The 16,978-nt window shown below is 36.2% G+C and overlaps 2 protein-coding genes and 1 pseudogene across 4 annotated transcripts in view; 2 read left to right on the forward strand and 1 right to left on the reverse strand.

Moving 5' to 3' along the window:
- Positions 1-1,483: 1,483 nt before the first annotated feature.
- Positions 1,484-10,676, reverse strand: ZPBP2 (zona pellucida binding protein 2). Of its 2 annotated transcripts, XM_077164508.1 has the most exons (8): positions 10,432-10,676; positions 10,226-10,291; positions 8,960-9,085; positions 8,051-8,212; positions 7,056-7,274; positions 6,424-6,506; positions 2,424-2,604; positions 1,484-1,838 (listed from the first exon to the last, which is right to left on the reverse strand). In XM_077164508.1, the coding sequence occupies exons 1-8, from the start codon at positions 10,481-10,483 to the stop codon at positions 1,744-1,746; spliced, it is 984 nt and encodes a 327-aa protein (XP_077020623.1). In that variant the 5' UTR covers positions 10,484-10,676; the 3' UTR covers positions 1,484-1,743. The 2 variants fall into 2 exon arrangements, with proteins under 2 accessions (XP_077020623.1, XP_077020624.1); XM_077164509.1 differs by lacking the exon at positions 10,226-10,291.
- LOC143687496 (transcription factor Dp-1 pseudogene) lies at positions 3,182-4,536 on the forward strand (annotated as a pseudogene).
- Positions 10,677-14,818: 4,142 nt separating the features above from the next.
- Positions 14,819-16,978, forward strand: part of IKZF3 (IKAROS family zinc finger 3) — a 132,494-nt gene continuing 130,334 nt past the window's right edge. For both annotated transcript variants that reach the window (XM_077164510.1, XM_077164512.1), the window contains exon 1: positions 14,819-15,002. In XM_077164510.1, the coding sequence (XP_077020625.1) occupies positions 14,996-15,002 (7 nt within the window). In that variant the 5' untranslated portion in view covers positions 14,819-14,995. The remainder of the gene's footprint in view (positions 15,003-16,978) is intronic.

Consider the following 16,978-nt stretch of genomic DNA (forward strand, 5'->3'; position numbering starts at 1 on the left):
TGTTCCTGGTATTTTGCATTCTAGCAGCTAGCAAACTACAACAACACAACATCAAAAGCACCATTTATTAGAGAAAAAATTGATATATTGGACTTTACTAAAATTAAAAACTCTGCTCCCTGAGAGATGTTGCTAAAAGAATGAAGAAATAAGTCAGAGAATGGGAGAAAATAGTTGCAAAACACACATCTGATAAAAGACTTGTATCTAAAGTATACAAAAATTTCTTAGAACCCAACAATAAGAGGACAATCCAATTAATAAATGGACAAAAGATCTGAAGAGACACCTCACCAAAGAAGATATGTAGATAGCAAATAAGCAAATGAAAAAAAGTTCAGCATCAACATATGCCATTAATGAATTGGAAATTAAAACAATGATATATCACTACACAGCCATTAGAATGGCTAAAATTCAAAAACAAAACAAAACAAGACAAAAAACCCAATACCACCAAATGCTGGTATGGATGCTCCTTTCACTGCTGGTGGGAACATAAAATGGTATGACAATATTGGAAGACAGTGTGGCAGTTTCTTATAAAGCTAAACATAGTCTTACCATATGACCCAGTCAATGTGCTCCTAGGTATTTATTCAATTGAGTTGAAAATTTATGTTCACACAGTAACTTGCACACAAATGTTTATAGAGGCTTTATTGATAATTATCAAAAACTGGAAGCAACTAAGATTCCTTCAATAAGTGAATGGATAAACAAAATGTGATATATCTATACAATGGAATATTACACAGTAATAAAGAGAAATGAGCTATCATGCCACTAAAAGACATGGAGGAACCTTAAAGGCATATTCTGAAGTGAAAAAAGTCAGTCTGAAATGGTTAATACTATATGATTTAAACTATATGACACTGGAAAAGGCAAAGCTTTAGAGATAGTAAAAAGATCAGGGGCTCAAGACGAGGGATGAAAAGGTGGTGCACATATTTTTAGGGGAGCAAAATTATTCTGTATGAAACGCTAATGAATACATCCATTATGCATTTGTTAATACCCATAGAACTGTACAACACAAAAAATGAATCTTAATGTAAACTATAGTTAAATGATAAACATATCAATACTGGTTAACTTAACAAATGGACGACACTAATGCAAGATGTTAAAAACAGGAACTGTGGGAGGCGGTGAGCAAAGAGGTAGGAAGTAGCGGGTACGTGGAACTATTATGTACCATCTACTCAATTATTTTATAAATCTAAAACTGTACTAAAAATAAGTCTATTTAATTATTTTAAAATAAACTAAAAGCAAAAGGATCAAAAGAATTAACTTTTGGGGGGGTTCAAATCACAAAGTATCAAACATGCCTTTATCATATGAGTGATTTCAAACAAATTAATATACGGAAAGTATAAAGTTTTTATTATATTATATTTTACCACTCTTCTTAACTGTAATATAGTCTTAGGTACAGAGCAATAGTGCGATTCAGTTTGGAAAAAACATTAACATATATATTTCATTAAAAATAATCTATTAATACTTACACTTTCCTTTGTATACTGGAGATATTGAATTAAATGCCTTCTTAGAAATGCCACTATCATTTAAAAGTTTTTAAAACGCATGTTTGCCAATGTTTTGCTCTTATAGGTCATATTTATAGAGCTATGATGCTCTGGAATGTGAATAAATCGTCTTATGTCCCCCACCTCCATGAGCAAGTAACTGTTTTCACCTCTAGTCTTCATATTGTTGATTTCTGTTCGAAGTTTATGGGCAAGATTTAGCTCCATAGGTACGGACAGATATGCAAGTCTGACAAGTAACATCAACATCGGGACTAAAAGTCCCAGGACTACAAACCACTGTTGAGGAAAACATAAGGTAGATTATTACAATTTGTTAGACATTTTATACCAATAGTATAAAATCTGCCTTCAGTATCATACTATTTCTATGCCTATGTTATATTGAGTAATGTTCAGCCAATTAAGTTATGAAGGCTGTTTTTGGGATTTAAGCTTTGTAATGTGATGTTATTAAAGACAGGTGAAAATTAGGATCTTAACTATTTGTACTTTAGTATCAGCAATTTACAGTATCTTCTGCAGTGCCCTATTTGCGAGTTCTTATTTCATTCTCTTTTTTCTAGGTAGGACCATTCTGTTTTCCTTCACAACATAATAGCTTAAGTCAGAACACTATAGAAATGAGTACATTAGGAATAATTAATATAAATTAAGATAATTATACTTATACTAGAAATACATGTAATGTAATTACAATTTATGTTTAGACATTTGGACTTTGAATTTTTACTTTCCTTCAGCTAACTATAGTTGTTTGTAAGAGAATCACTTTAAAGTCAATTCAATTATCCTAAGTGAATAACTCATCTAGTCTTCTGATTCTATCACTTAAATATTTAGATATTTATATTTTATAATTACCGCAACAGCTAGCACAATTACTGTGCATAGCTTCATTTTTTCCAAAGCCTGGACGACAGCTATCCAAACGTGCTACCTGAAAACTGTGATCTACAAAATGCATAGCTGGTGCAGTTTTATTAAAGTCATTGTAGAAAATATGTGCTTGGCTTCGAAAAAATTCTTCTATCCGATCTCTTGCCTAAAATTTAAAAACACCAGAGGGAAGTACAATTACTAAACTGTGAAAAAAAATTGTCCTCTTGTATCAGAGGCAATGAAGCTCAGTATAAGCATGACTTTCATTAAAACAGATAAATTCCTGAAATGTTATTTATTAATAAATACTAAAATAAGCCTAGCTTTGACTATATCAACTACTGCCAATTCACATGCACAACAGTTAAGAAAAATTGAGATTTTTTAAAAAAACCTGCCTTCAATTATTTACAATGTGCCTATTCCATATGCAGATAACTCAGCAGTTTATTATTTCTAATTCCATATGATAATCAAGAAAAAAGAGCCAAGCAAAATGGAAACCTAGACTTTTCCCTAATTAACATTACAAATGAATTATGTAAACTTTGTTTTATCTTTTAAGCATAGAGTTTAACAGTAACTAATATAATTGAACCCTTTCCATAAGCCATGTACAGCATAAAGAGTATGGGCTCAGGGGTAGCCGCTGCAGTTGGTGGTGGGCTTTAGGGCTCACTGCCGCCATTCGCTGGTGGGGGGCGGGGCGCAGCCGGGGAAGGAAGTTGCTCTTCAGAAAAATCATTGTTTCTTCTCTGGAGGGTGAACACTTATAGAATTGATTTCACGGATCTGGTAACATGGCAAAAGATGCTGGTCTAACTGAAGCCAATGGAGAACCTAAAGGTCTTTATAGACCAGAATCTTAGTCCTGGAAAAGGTGTGGTATCATTAGTAGTTGTTCATCCTTCCACAGTAAATACCCTTGGAAAGCAACTCTTGCCAAAAACCTTTGGAAAGTCCAACATCAACATTGCACAGCAAGTGGAAACGCAACAGAAAAGGAGAGAAGAATGGCAAGGGTCTGCGGCATTTTTCAATGAAGGTTTGTGAGAAGGTTCAGAGGAAAGGAACCACTTCATACAATGAAGTGGCAGATGAGGTGGTTGCAGAGTTCAGTGCTGCTGATAACCACATTTTACCAAATGAATCAGCTTATGACCAGAAGAATATAAGACAATGAGTCTACGATGCCTTAAATGTCTTAATGGCCATGAATATTATCTCCAAGGAAAAGAAGGAAATCAAATGGATTGGTCTGCCTACTAACTTGGCTCAGGAATGTCAGGATTTAGAGGTAGAAAGACAGAGAAGACTTGAAAGAATAAAACAGAAACAGTTTCAACTTCAAGAACTTATTCTACAGCAAACTGCTTTCAAGAATTTGGTGCAGAGAAACCGCCAAGCAGAGCAGCAAGCCAGCCGGCCACCGCCCTCCAACTCTGTCATCCACCTCCTGTTCATCATCATGAACACCAGCAAAAAGACAGTGATCGACTGCAGTACTTCTAACGACAAATTTGAGTATCTGTTTAATTTTGACAACACGTTTGAAATCCACGATGACACAGAAGTATTAAAGCGAATGGGAATGGCTTGTGGACCGGAATCAGGAAGCTGTTCAGCTGAAGACCTTAAAATGGCAAGAAGTTTGGTACCTAAAGCTCTGGAACTTTATGTGACAGCAATGGCTCAGGGATCAATCAGCGGTGTATTTGTCACGTCATCAGGTTCAACTTCAAATGGCACAAGGTTTTCTGCCAGTGACCTGACCAACGGTGCAGACAAGACATTGGCCACGAGTTCTAGCGGGTCTCAGTACAGCGGCTCCAGGGTGGAGATGCCCGTGTCTTATGTTGGGGAAGACGATGACGATGATGATGACTTTAATGAAAATGATGATGAAGACTGATTGTCTTGGCTTGTAGACTCCCCCGCCCCCTACAAATTCAGCTTCAGGAAAAAATGGTTAGGGAAGAGAAACTTTTTTTTTCTTTAACATGGGTTTTTCTTTTTCTTTTTGGCCTACCCCCCAAAAGATATTGGTAAGCTATTGAATTTAGATACAAACCTCCAATAAGCAAGCAAAGATGGTTTTTCGTAGGATTTTTTAAAATGTGGTGTGGATGTGTGTTTGGACACCAGTGTGCTGATGCAGAGCCTTTATTTACTTCTTAGGATTTTGTGTTTTCATTTTCTAATTTTAAAAAAATTTTTAATTCACAGTTCATTTTTGCCCCCTTAACAATTCTTGCTGAGTTTGCTAAAGAAATTGTACTTCATCCACATCAATGAAAATAAAATGCTATTCTTTTGTGGAAAATGGTACACTGAACAGCCATTTATTTGCAGTGTGTCTTGAATGGTGCCACTAACCGATGGATAGCAAGATTACATAGCAAGTTTTTATTTTGTTAAATCATGCAGTGTCCAAAGAACCAAGCAAAATAGCAAAGCTTTATTTTTTTAAACATCAAAGCGCCATAAATTTTATTATGCCTTTATTTTCCCTGAAATTATATTAACTCTTGTGATTCCATCAAGCTTATACTTTTTTTCCCTCTATTTTGCAGCAGACAAATTACAAAAGTTTTTGTTTGTTTGTTTGTTTTTGTTTGTTTGGTAAAAGTTTATTGCCATGCTGGTGCAGCTATATAAACTATCTTGAAGGCTTGGAATGATTTATTGCTTATGGCAAAATTTGTCTGATTTCTTAGAGGCAACGTTTGGAAACTTTTTATTATATAGTTGTTTACATACTTATAAGTCTATCATTTAAAGACAGGTACTGAAACAAATGTTGTATTTGTTTCATAAGCATCTTCCTCTAATCTATAATAAAGTTGAAATTAAATATAGGGAATGTTTTAACAAGTTTTTAAATTCAAAATTTGTCAATCATTTTTTTTTTTTTTTTTTTTTTTTTTTTTTATGAAGGAAGGAAGGAAGGATAGAAGGAAGGAAGGGAGGAAGAAAGGGAAACATCTTTAAACATTTTCTTATTTTTTATTATATTTTGTTTGTTTGTTTTTTACATGGGCTGGGGCCGGGAATCGAACCGGGGTCCTCCGGCATGGCAGGCAAGCACTCTTGCCCGCTGAGCCACCGCGGCCCGCCATGTCAATCATTTTTAATAGTTCTTTTTTTATAAAGAGAAAAAGGAATTTCAGGGCAGGCAGTAGTCTCTTTTAAAATTTATTCACAAAACAATTAACTGCACAGTTGCTGTTAGCTGCCTGTTCTAAAACAATAATCTTTTTATTGAAACACAAACTTTTCTGTAATATTTTATGAATATAAAGAGACTTTAATTGTTTAACTTGTTTAACTTGGCACTGTTAGTTTTTATTAATAAAATCTGCAGGGACATTTAAAAAAAAAAAAGCGTATGGGCTCAGGAACCTATTTCAGACCATAAGAATGAAATAATTTTTCAGATTTCATCCTTAGCCTCTGAGTATGACAGAGAAAGAAACTATCATGACCAGTTCAGATACAATTTTGGAAGAACCACTGGTTTAATTTAGAATGACAAGACTGAGGTTTTTCAAACTGCTGTTTAATCACCAGTTGAGGAACAAAGCTTAGAGACCTATCCTTCTGTCAAAGATAAAATATATAATATTAACCTGGGAGAATATATAATATTCCAGATGTACTATTACAAGATAACACATTTTGAAACAGCCAAGAATCTCACTAACTCGGTTTAAAAAACTAAAGTCAAAAATCAATAATCCTTTGTATTTTAAGGATCAATTTAAATCTACTTGTTTAGAAATGTCTTTATTATTGATAAATAGTCACAACTTTGAGAAATAGATTTTTGAAGGAAGTTTTTAATTAATAAACTCAATTATTTACAATGTGCCTATATCATATGCAGATAACTCGGGAGTTCATTATTTACAAAAGTTTAAAAATCACTTTACTGAGCAATTACAAGTATTCAAATACTTTCCCCTTACAATGAAATTCTCACCTGGAGGATATTACGATTAGTGACATCTTCACAGTCAACAGAATTATTGCAACCAGCTTTCCATCCTGATGCAAAAGGATTAACTGGAGAGGAAAAAAAAAAAATAACAGGTTCACAAAAGGATTCTAAAAAGTGCCAATTCAAGGGCGCTCCAAATTCAAATTCAGTTATGTATATTGATCTGTTTAATCCTAGTAATAAAGTAAGGTACACAATTTGAATCTTTTGTACATTATGATTTCACTCCATCTGGGGGCTAATGGATGTAACTACAAGGCTTTAAAATGAATAGAAATAAATTTGGTTTCGTTTTTTCACATTCTCAAAAATGCAACTTAAAATTCTAGAAGTTGTAAATAAAACACTAGCTGAATAGGTAAATGCTATATTCTAAAAAGTGTTTATTTCTAAAAGATAAGCAACGATGTATCGTATTTGGAGGTAAATAATTACTGTGCTAACTTTTAAAATCATAACTAGGCTAAGACCAACAATATACTTTACTGTTCAACAAACATTTAAGGTCTACATTTAAAATGTCTCATATTAATGCAGTAATTAATACTGCAATCTGTTACGGTTTAGGCTGAAACTACTTATAAAATTAAAGAAATGTTAAAAATAGTTTTTACCTTGAAAGGCTATAAATAGCTCATGTATGAGGCCATGTTTTGGAATTTTAACAATATGGCATTTATATGATGGTTCTATGATGTGGCATGCCAAGTCAGAGATTAAATTATCCAAGATCTTCTTCAGCACTCTAAAGAGCAGGTCATTATATTTTCCTATACAAGATTTGGTGGTAAAACGTACAGCCATCTGATATGAATAATCAGGTTCCCGATAGGCTGAAAAAGAGATGAGGATAAAAACAATAGTGCCTAGGATAATTTCTTCTACCAAATAACTTTCAAGTAATATGTAATATTAAATCCCATCAATCTTGCAAATCAGCACAGAAATGTTACTTACATAATACAATGTTTTTCCAGGCACTCCTCATACAAATATATTAAATCCGTAACTTTAATGAAAAAATATTTTCACCTGATACATCATGTACTTAGCACAAGAGGCAAAATGGCTTCTTTAGGTTGGCTATATTTAAGTTAACTGTGTTAAGAAAAAAATAAGCTGGAGGCCCTTTAATGTACAGAAATCTGCTGTTAACATAGTCCAAGGAAAAGGATCATTAATTTGCCTTTTTTTTCCCCCATGGGCAGGCACTGGGAATCGAACCCATGTTCGATTCTGGCATGGCAGGTGAGGTCTCTGGAATGGCAAGTGAGAATTCTTCACGGAGCCACCATAACACTGTCCCATTACTTTGCTTTTATAGAATTAAACAGGGCCTATTAAACATCAAGTTTTAAATTACCTGGCAAAACTATGATAAAGTAGATGTGTCTGCATAAACAGACAGTGGGAAGTGGTGAGATGAAAAGGAGTATTTAAGATATACTATCTTAATGTCAAATTAAGAGTTTGCCTGGTCAAATACATCTAAAATACTCCATAAGTCATAATGATTATATGTAACAGGCTAGTTTTTGCTACATGAAGAAACCAAACACAAATTCTGATGCAAACTAAATGCTCCAATTAAAATGTATCTATTTCTTACCAAAGAGCAGAAAGTCATATCTCCTCTTTTCTGTCTTTTCTTCTTGAGTTTCTGCTTTGACAGTCTTATAAGAAAGAGTACATGTGTAAAGTCCAGACAAAGGCTCTAGAAAATCTTTCACTATCAGCTTTCCTGTGTTAGTTATATTTATTCGCTCGTTTCCTAAACAGAAATAGTAAACTTATTATTTAATACATACTGATTCAAACATTATTTAGGAAATTGGGGTTACAACACAAAAATATAAAGAAATTAATGGGCTTTTTAACTTCAAGAATGCAACAAAATCTTAATTCTGTAATATTACTCTATGGAAAACCACACAAAATAAGTACTGTTCTGAAATAAATTTTGGTTTTCTTTGGTTCACTTCCTGGCATTGAGTTTTGGTTGGTTTATGCCAGTAATTAAGTAAATGGGACTGCACTGCCCTGTAGCACTGATCAATTTCTTCACATAAAACAAAAATTAACTAATGATGCTGACATTTCAAGACACATTATCTCCTGTTACAGGTGCTATGAGGATGAATTTTAGATTTCCTAAAAACTTCTGAACTGATACAGCTCTGGGAAGCAGGGTATAAAAATTATCTACAAAAAAAATTACCTATAAAAATTTTACAGAAGAAGAAAATAAGAGACGAAAAAGTAACATGATTTGTCCAAGTACGGAGCAAAGGATACCAAAGGTAATTTTAACTGAAGTTAAATTCCAATTTACTTCTTCCAATGAGAGATGCAGTGCTTTTCTTTTTTTTTACATGGGCAGGCACCGGGAATCAAACCTGGATCCTCTGGCATCTCAGGCAAGCATTCCTGCCTGCTGAGCCACTGTGGCCCTGCAGTGCTTTTCTAAATAAAAGTTTACATCATTAAAAATAAACATATCAAAAATCAAGTAATTTACCTGTTAATGTTTTTTCATTAGGCCCAATCCATAAATAGGTGGGGTCCACTGTTTCTTTCGTAGCACGTTTAAAATCCATACAGGCAAGGATTGGGCTATCTTCACGTAATTTTACATATATTTTCACTGTGACAAAATAATGTATAACTACATTATATAGCAAAATTAAATCAGAAAATACATTTCCTATCATTTTGTCCCAAAGATACTGATTAGTTCTTCGAATTTCACTATTTAAAAAATCAGCTATGTCATTATAACATTTAGAATGATAGTCTAAAATTTTTTTTTGCTTCCCATAGAAAGTTTCTACAATCCCAAACTCCAACAGAATATGGTATTTTCATTTTTGCTGTGATTTTTTTATAAAATGAAACATGAAACACTGAGATGTTCGTTTTAATGTACAGATTCAGAACTCATTTGAATTTTGAAGAGCTAGTGGAATCAATTTAAGAAGTTCAAGTAAAGGACTTGAGCTGATTGGTTGCAAAACTATTTTAAAGGTGATCACTGTCATCCCTAAGGGAAACTTGATATTTAACTATAAATTTCCTCTGTCCAAAACAATAATTTAGCCTATGTGGGGGCATACTACAACGATTTTGATCATTTTCTGCATCTACTACCTATTCTGTTTTGGATTTAGTGGAAACAGGAACAGCATGCTTGGAATCACTGAAGTCTCACGAAATATTCATTGCAAAGCCTACCAAATGCCAGTTTCTGAGCTATATAGAATATGTCATCCTACAATCTAGTGGGGGAATCGAACATGGAGAGATATCAAGCATGACAAACGCTTCCAACTGGCTCAAAGTTATCTAGGAGTACAAGTGAGTGGCTAGTTCTTCTTGGGGAGTGTTGGAAAGCTTCACCAAAGTGACAAACGACTTTTGAACTGAGCTTTAAAGCATGAGTAGGAGTTCATCTAGTTGATAAGGGGAGGGATAAGATCGCTCCCAGCAGAAACTCCCAGCCCTGTTGAACTTGGGCCTTGCAGGCTGCAAGGCAGCAGAGACAGCTGGAAGTGACGCGGCACCAGAGATGTGCTTTGAATCCTATCGGCCTTAATCCAAGTGACACACCAAAGGCGCAGGGTCGCTGTAAGGATGAAATGAAGCAACCTTCGCTAACTGTCAAGTACACAATAGGTACTCAATAAATGTTCGCTCTCTCTTCCTCTGCGGGAAGAAACTTCGCAGATCCACGGCACCCGGGACCCTTCTGATTAATTAGTTCTGAGTGTGTGGAGGTTCTTATTACCTGGTCGTCCTTGCGTGCCATAAATGAAGCCCTTCTTATTGTGTAAGGCAGAACGCTGCCATCCAACTGCGGAGGAAAGAAACCACTGACTTTTTAGGCATAAAAAGCGCCAGGGCTCAGAGTGGGGCAGGGCAGGGCGAAGCGGAGGAGGCAAGGGAACCTCGGAGGATGGGAGAGGCCTGGGGGCCAGGCGGGAGGAGCCCCACCTCTTGTGAGGTACCAGAGCACCACGGAGAGTAGGACCCACGCTCGCATCATGGCTCAGGGGATAGCGTCGCGGAAGTCGTCGAGGGATGGGTGCCTTCCTACCTCCGCGCCGGCCCAACGCCTCCCCATCGCTCCTCTACCGAGCTGAGCAAACCGCCAGCATTAGCTCCCCTACCGGTCCGTGGCTACCGCGGGAGCTGACGCGCCCTAGCGCGCGTGCGTGCTCCAAAGGCTCTCGCGCGGGTCGGCGAGGTCCCACGCGCGGGGGCGGGGCTAGAGCGAGCGGGAGGCGAGAGCCCCGCCCCCTCACGCTATGCAGACGCCGTCGTGGAGCAGAAGCTTCGCGCCTCGCGCCTAGTGCGGTTTTTTGATGTTCTCTGAACCGCCTTGGGAGAAGAAAAGAGTATAGCAGTGAACCCCAAGCTTTGCGTTTCGGGGACTTCCCTAGTTTAGGGACGGAAGGACCACCCTGGGTCCCAAGTACGGCGGTGAGGAAGGGCGGCTGGGGGATGCTATTACATGAGGAGAAGCTTGTGATAATTTCCTAGTGAAGCAGAGAGGCCTGCGTAGGAATTTCCTATGCCTTTCTCCTCATGAACTTTGTGAAACCGTGTGCCTGATAATTTTCAAACTCTCACATCCATTTTTTTTTTCCTAACTGCGTTCTTCTAACCACAAAACCGAGAACCTGAAGAAACACTATAAGGCGCCTCTTGGCCTTCCTACTCTAGAGGAATATTTAATCTTCATTTTCAACTTCAAGTATGAGAAGATGTTGAGAGATCCCCATACAGATTCATCTAGGGTTGTGAAGGACGCTTGTTTGGGAAAAAAAAATGGGCTCCGTCGAAAAGGAAGAGCCCCGGATCATCTTTTCCAGTGGAGATGGATGAGTAGTCAAGATCAGAGACTTCCAAAACAGATCATTCCTTGTGTCTTTCGTGGTTGCTTCTTGACTCCTAGTTGGTGGCCTGAAACACCCAATGTATTGACAATATCTTAGCAAAGGACACCCTCAGTTGTGGTTTTAAGTAGGTTGGCAGGTAGAGAGTCTACAGTTCAGACAGGGTGCGGAATGATATTTTGAGTGAGATCAAGGGTTTTCAGTTTTATTTCCTTTGAGCCGAGTCAGTACTTGGACTATCTCAGATGGTCCAGGAGCAGCCTTTGTCAGTGATTTCGTTTTTAGTCACTGTTAATTTTACTTATATGGCATAAGCATTAAACCGTGATTCAGTGAGTCAGATCCACCCATAGTCGGTTACCGTGTCTGGATTCATGGTTTAGTCTCAACTGTTCCCTTCTTAAAGTAATAATTCTGAAAACAACTTTAGGCAATATCTTCGATTCTTAGGAGCTTGTCACTCCAATTTTACTCAAAGTATGTTATAAATCCACAGTGTCTTTCATTTGCTTCCTAGTTATTAGTTATTATATTCAAGCTGTCCTTGTAAATCTTGTGTGATAAACTTCAAATCTTTTGAGCAGAGACCCGACCAAATGAGTATATATTGTTTTTTTAAATATCCTGTGTTACCCATCCACTTTTAAAAACGTAATTTTATTGAGATATATTCATGCACCATACAAACCATCTAATGTATATAATCATTGGCTCCTAGTATCATCACATAGCTGTGCATACATGACCATGATCAATTTTAGAACATTTTCATTACTCCACAAAGTAAAAAAAAGAAAACCCAAAACATGCCATACCCCTATCCCCACCCCCCCATTATTGACCCATAGTATTGGTGTGGTATATTTTACTGTTGAGGAAAGATTATTAAGATATTAATGTTAACTATGGTCCATCACTTGCAATACGTACATTTTCCCCATATACCACTCTATTAACTCCTTGACCCATCCACTTTTTAAAAATAAACTTTTTATTTTACAACAGCTTTATAGTTACAGAAAAATTGTAACGATAGTACAGAGTTCCCTTATATCCCACACCCAGTTTTCCCCGTTACTTCTTACATGTAATGATTCTTACGTAAGTATACTTCTTATTACTAATGAATCAATATTGATACATTCTTATTAAAGTTTATGCTTTATTCAGATTGCCTTAGTTTTTGCTTCGTCTTTTTTTTCTTTCTGGATCCCATCCAGGATACCACATCATCGTACCTCTTTAGGCTCCTCTTGGCTATGACAATTTCTCAGATTTTCCTTATTTTAATGATCTTGACAATTTTGGTAGTACTGGTCAGGTATTTTATAGACTGTTTTTCAACTAGGATTTATCAGGTGTTTTCCTCATGATTAGACTGAGGTTCTGGATTTTTGTGAGAAAGACCACATAAAGTCATTCTCCTTCACATGTCAAGGGCACATACTATCAATATGACTTATTGCTGTTGTTGTTTACCTTGATCACTTGGCTGAGGTAGTATTTGTCATGTTTCTCCTCTGTAAAGTTACCCTCTTGCCTCCTCTTTGTCATATTGTATTCTTTGGAAAGAAGTCACTATGTGCAGTACACACTTAGGAGGAGGGAGATAGGCTCCACCTCTTTGAGGACCAAGTATCTGCACAGCTGTTTTACCAAATTTCACTTTTTATCTACTCCTTAGGCATCACTCTCTGGAGTCTGAAATACTTAATAATAAGTTAACATGTTCCACTGTTATTTAAGTATATTTATAAAGAATATAATAACGGAAGATAAAAGTTCTTTATAACTTTCAAATAACCAAAAACTATTCATCCTCATACCATCCCTGTGAAATTTTACAGTTCCTCTTCTGCTACTTTTGATGTGCTATTTTTGCTTTTAGAAACTAACAAACAACAAATTTCCCCTTTCAGTACTAAAATTACACCTAGTGTTTAGAGTATTTCTCTGAAAATGATATCCTGTAGAACTCCAACCCAAACAACCTATGGAGATGTTACAGTGTTGCTGTGTTCTTAAAACAAAGTCAATGCAAGTTTTTCACTCATCAAAAAATAAATATATAATAAGTTTTATATTTAACATATATTAAAATATATATGTATCTAGGTCTGTCTATATATAGACCTCATACAAAGGCCCTAGTTGAAATAAATTAAAATTAGGGGGTGCAAGGGTAGTTCAGTAGTAGAATTTTCACTTGCTTACGCGGGAGACCCAGGTTGGATTCCGGCCCATGCACTTCCCCAAAACAAAACAAACAAACAGAAAAAACAAACAAAAAATTCAACAAAAGTTGCTGCAATAACGGGATACTCACATGGAAAAAGAATGCTCCCCGCCATGCAGCATACAAAAAGAATTAAAATTAATGAAATTACAACATGCATATTTTAGCTCAAAAGTGTGGGTTTCTTCTGAATATGAATTGCTGTTGCACAAAACCCCAACCTAAAGTCTCCAAATGTATTTGCATTTACTAACAATATAATTTTCTAAGAAAGGTAGCGGTGACTTATTTTGAGACTCATTCCTATGTTGTCCATATCAACACACTGGGTATCTTTATAAGGATTCATCTGAACAATGTCCTCTAGACCTCCGTATGAAGAAAAGTTCTGCTTTTGAAAAACTGTCATGTGGTCTCTTTGTTTTCTGTACAGCCAAATGCGTGCTTTACCTCTATAGAGTGTCGGGAGGATGTTGGAAATAAATGCTAACTGATACATCTTTGAGTTAATTTTACATCTTACCACCCCCACCTCTAACTCTGCTTTCTTTACAACTTTTCTGATCTATTTTATGGATTTTTAAAGTTGTCTCAGATCCTATTTGGAAGGAAGGAGGGTAGTAGGAAATAAACACGGGAAGCAGAGTGAGTAGTATTTTGTGAGTGGTGGTGATTAAACCAAACAGTTCCCAGAACGGAAAACAAAAGTGAGAGAATTGCTTTCCAAAATGAAAAAGTTGACAAAAGTACCAAAATCCTTTTGAACTGTCTTAGAACTTTCTGAAAACTTGGACGAAGAACTTTAATCATGTGGAATGAAAACCCGAGGACGGAAAAAAATCAAACCAAAACAAAAACAGAAATAATACTTCGAATGCAATGACTTCCCATTAATTGCATTCATGGCTATCATCCTCGAATCTAGACAAAAATTAGGAATTCCAGATCTTGCTCAATTTCAAGCTTCTTAAAATTTAAGCTCTCAAGAAAGTAATCGACTCCCACCCCCAGATATTATTACTCTCTCATCTATTATCCTTCTAAAATAGACATTTTAAAGAGATTTTCTAAATAGATATTAAAATAGACATTTTGAGACAATTTACTGATCCGCCGTTTCCATACTAACGGGTTTTAGGGTTTGACATTCAAAAGGAGGCTGGAGGCGTGGAACCTCGGGCGCTCCGCGGTGAGCGTCCTTTAAAACCGCCGCCAGGCAGCGCCGCTCTAACCCCGCGCACCTGCGGGTCGCCGGCTCCTGCCCCTTTAAATCTGCGCGGACGCGGCGGCCGGATCCCGGGGAGTCCCCACTCCGGGAATCTCCCGCCAGCTGCGCGCGGCGTCCGGGCGACTACAGGAGCACGTGGAGCGGCGGGTCGTCAGAGCGCGGCTCCAGCCCAACCCAGCCCATCCCGGCGGCGAGATGGAAGGTGAGCCTCCAGCCCGCTTCTTTTCTAAGGGGTCTTTGAAAAGCTCGACTGGTGCAACGAGCAGAGAGAGTTCTTTCCGAATCTCGGTTTTGCTTCTATTTATTTCTTTTGTCAAAAATAAATATGAGGTATTTCAGAGGGCAGAGCTTGTCGCTTCTCACACATCTCTCTCTCATTTGCCCCCCTCCCCCCAACTTTGGAAAGTGATAACTTCTCCGAAATGTTATTTGATAGGGATTGTCAGATACGAGGAGTCAACCCTAAATCTACAGAGGAAGAGTACTTAGAGGCGTCCCGAAATGGTAGCAGATTTAGGGTGGAATAATTGATTCATCTGGAAGATTATTTTCGTCTGTGGCTTCAGTGTCCATTTGAGTTAAGGCTAATCTGTACTACTTGTGAATGAAGGGCGACCGATATTTTTAGAGTAAATGCTGTCATAAGGGAGATTTCAATTTTTGAAGTGGTTGCCACTTAACAGTTCTCTTGGAACTCCATCTTCTAAGGATTCTTCTTTAATGGAGGCAAAAGTCAGATTCACATGGAGTTTCATTTGAATTAAATTTGAAAGTCATAAAGCCATCCTTCTCAAAGTTTTAAGTACGTATTTCCTTGGGATAACTAAAACTTCACACTCTTGTAGATCTTTCAATAGTTTTTTCAACAAGTGTTCCTGAAACTTTGAAAATGGCAGATGTATCTCACCTTGGGGGAGGTGGTGGTATTTAGAAAATGAAGATTTGTGAGAAAAGCATTCATTCTATTAATAAATGAGATACTGGCACCTACTCAACTAGTTAAAATATTAGGTTTGTTAAATATTATAAATATCATGTTTTCTTTCTTTCGTAATTATTGAAGGATCTCTTGTTGAAGATGAACCTTGATATTTGGCAGCTTTAGTTCTAGAGTATGTTATTAAAATACGAGTAAATATTTTGAGATACAAGATAAATTTGTTTCACAATAAAATTGAGTAGACCATCGTGGTCCTAAATCCTCAGTTTGAATATAGATATGCTTACAAAGTTTTTTGACTGTCTTGGCCCATGTAAACACTTTTTTCTGTAAGTAAAATGCCAAATAAGTCAGTGAACTTATAAATGAAATGATAAATCAGTGAACCTTCTATTGTTAAATAGAAACTTATTTATAATGCTTCAGGGGTTTTCTTGCATGAAACTTTTTTATGCTTTTAATTTTTTTAAATTATCAGGTAAAATATAACTAAGAAATTTGTACTTTGAACATTAGAAAATGGTTTCTGAAATGTAATTTTTAACATCTGAGCATTTCATTGGCTAAGAATGAGAAAAAGGGCTATGTTGCTTATTACTATAAAAGAAATAATTTTTTAAAAACTTTCATACTTTGTTACATATTAACTGATGAATTTGTGTTTGTAAAGTTATAAAGCAATACTCCATCACTATTTTCCTAATCTTAACCATGTCCATTCCCAAGAATAATGTATAGAATCATGTAATTCCATGGAAACAAGAATGTTTCCCTGTAAATGTTGACTATTGAATTCATTTATTTAATATGAAAAAAGAAATTATTAACTAGATGACATAATTTTGGATTCTACTCTCCTAACAGAGACTTAGATAAGCCTGGATGAAGACTCCTTGATCAGATTGTACAGATTTTATAAATGGAAAAAGAGATAGAATGTAAATTAAATTCATAGGTCCATAGAGATAGGTTGTATATAGTGTGCTTAGTGCAAAAAATTCCAAAAATTAACGAATACTACATAACTTAAATTTTAAAATAAAAGGTTAATGATGTGAGTTCAGTTATTCTATGTCAGTCTTTGGGACAGAGTATTTTATGTAGTAAAACATTTAGTTCATTATAGCCACCCAAAATTGATCAATGTAGCTCATGTCTGTAATGTTTTAAAAAAGTATTTTTATATTATCTAGCTATTTTGGTCTTAATATAGTGCAAGTAGGAATTTGACCTATAGT

Source organism: Tamandua tetradactyla, chromosome 6, assembly GCF_023851605.1.
Source record: "Tamandua tetradactyla isolate mTamTet1 chromosome 6, mTamTet1.pri, whole genome shotgun sequence".
NCBI classification, from domain to species: Eukaryota; Metazoa; Chordata; class Mammalia; order Pilosa; family Myrmecophagidae; genus Tamandua; species Tamandua tetradactyla.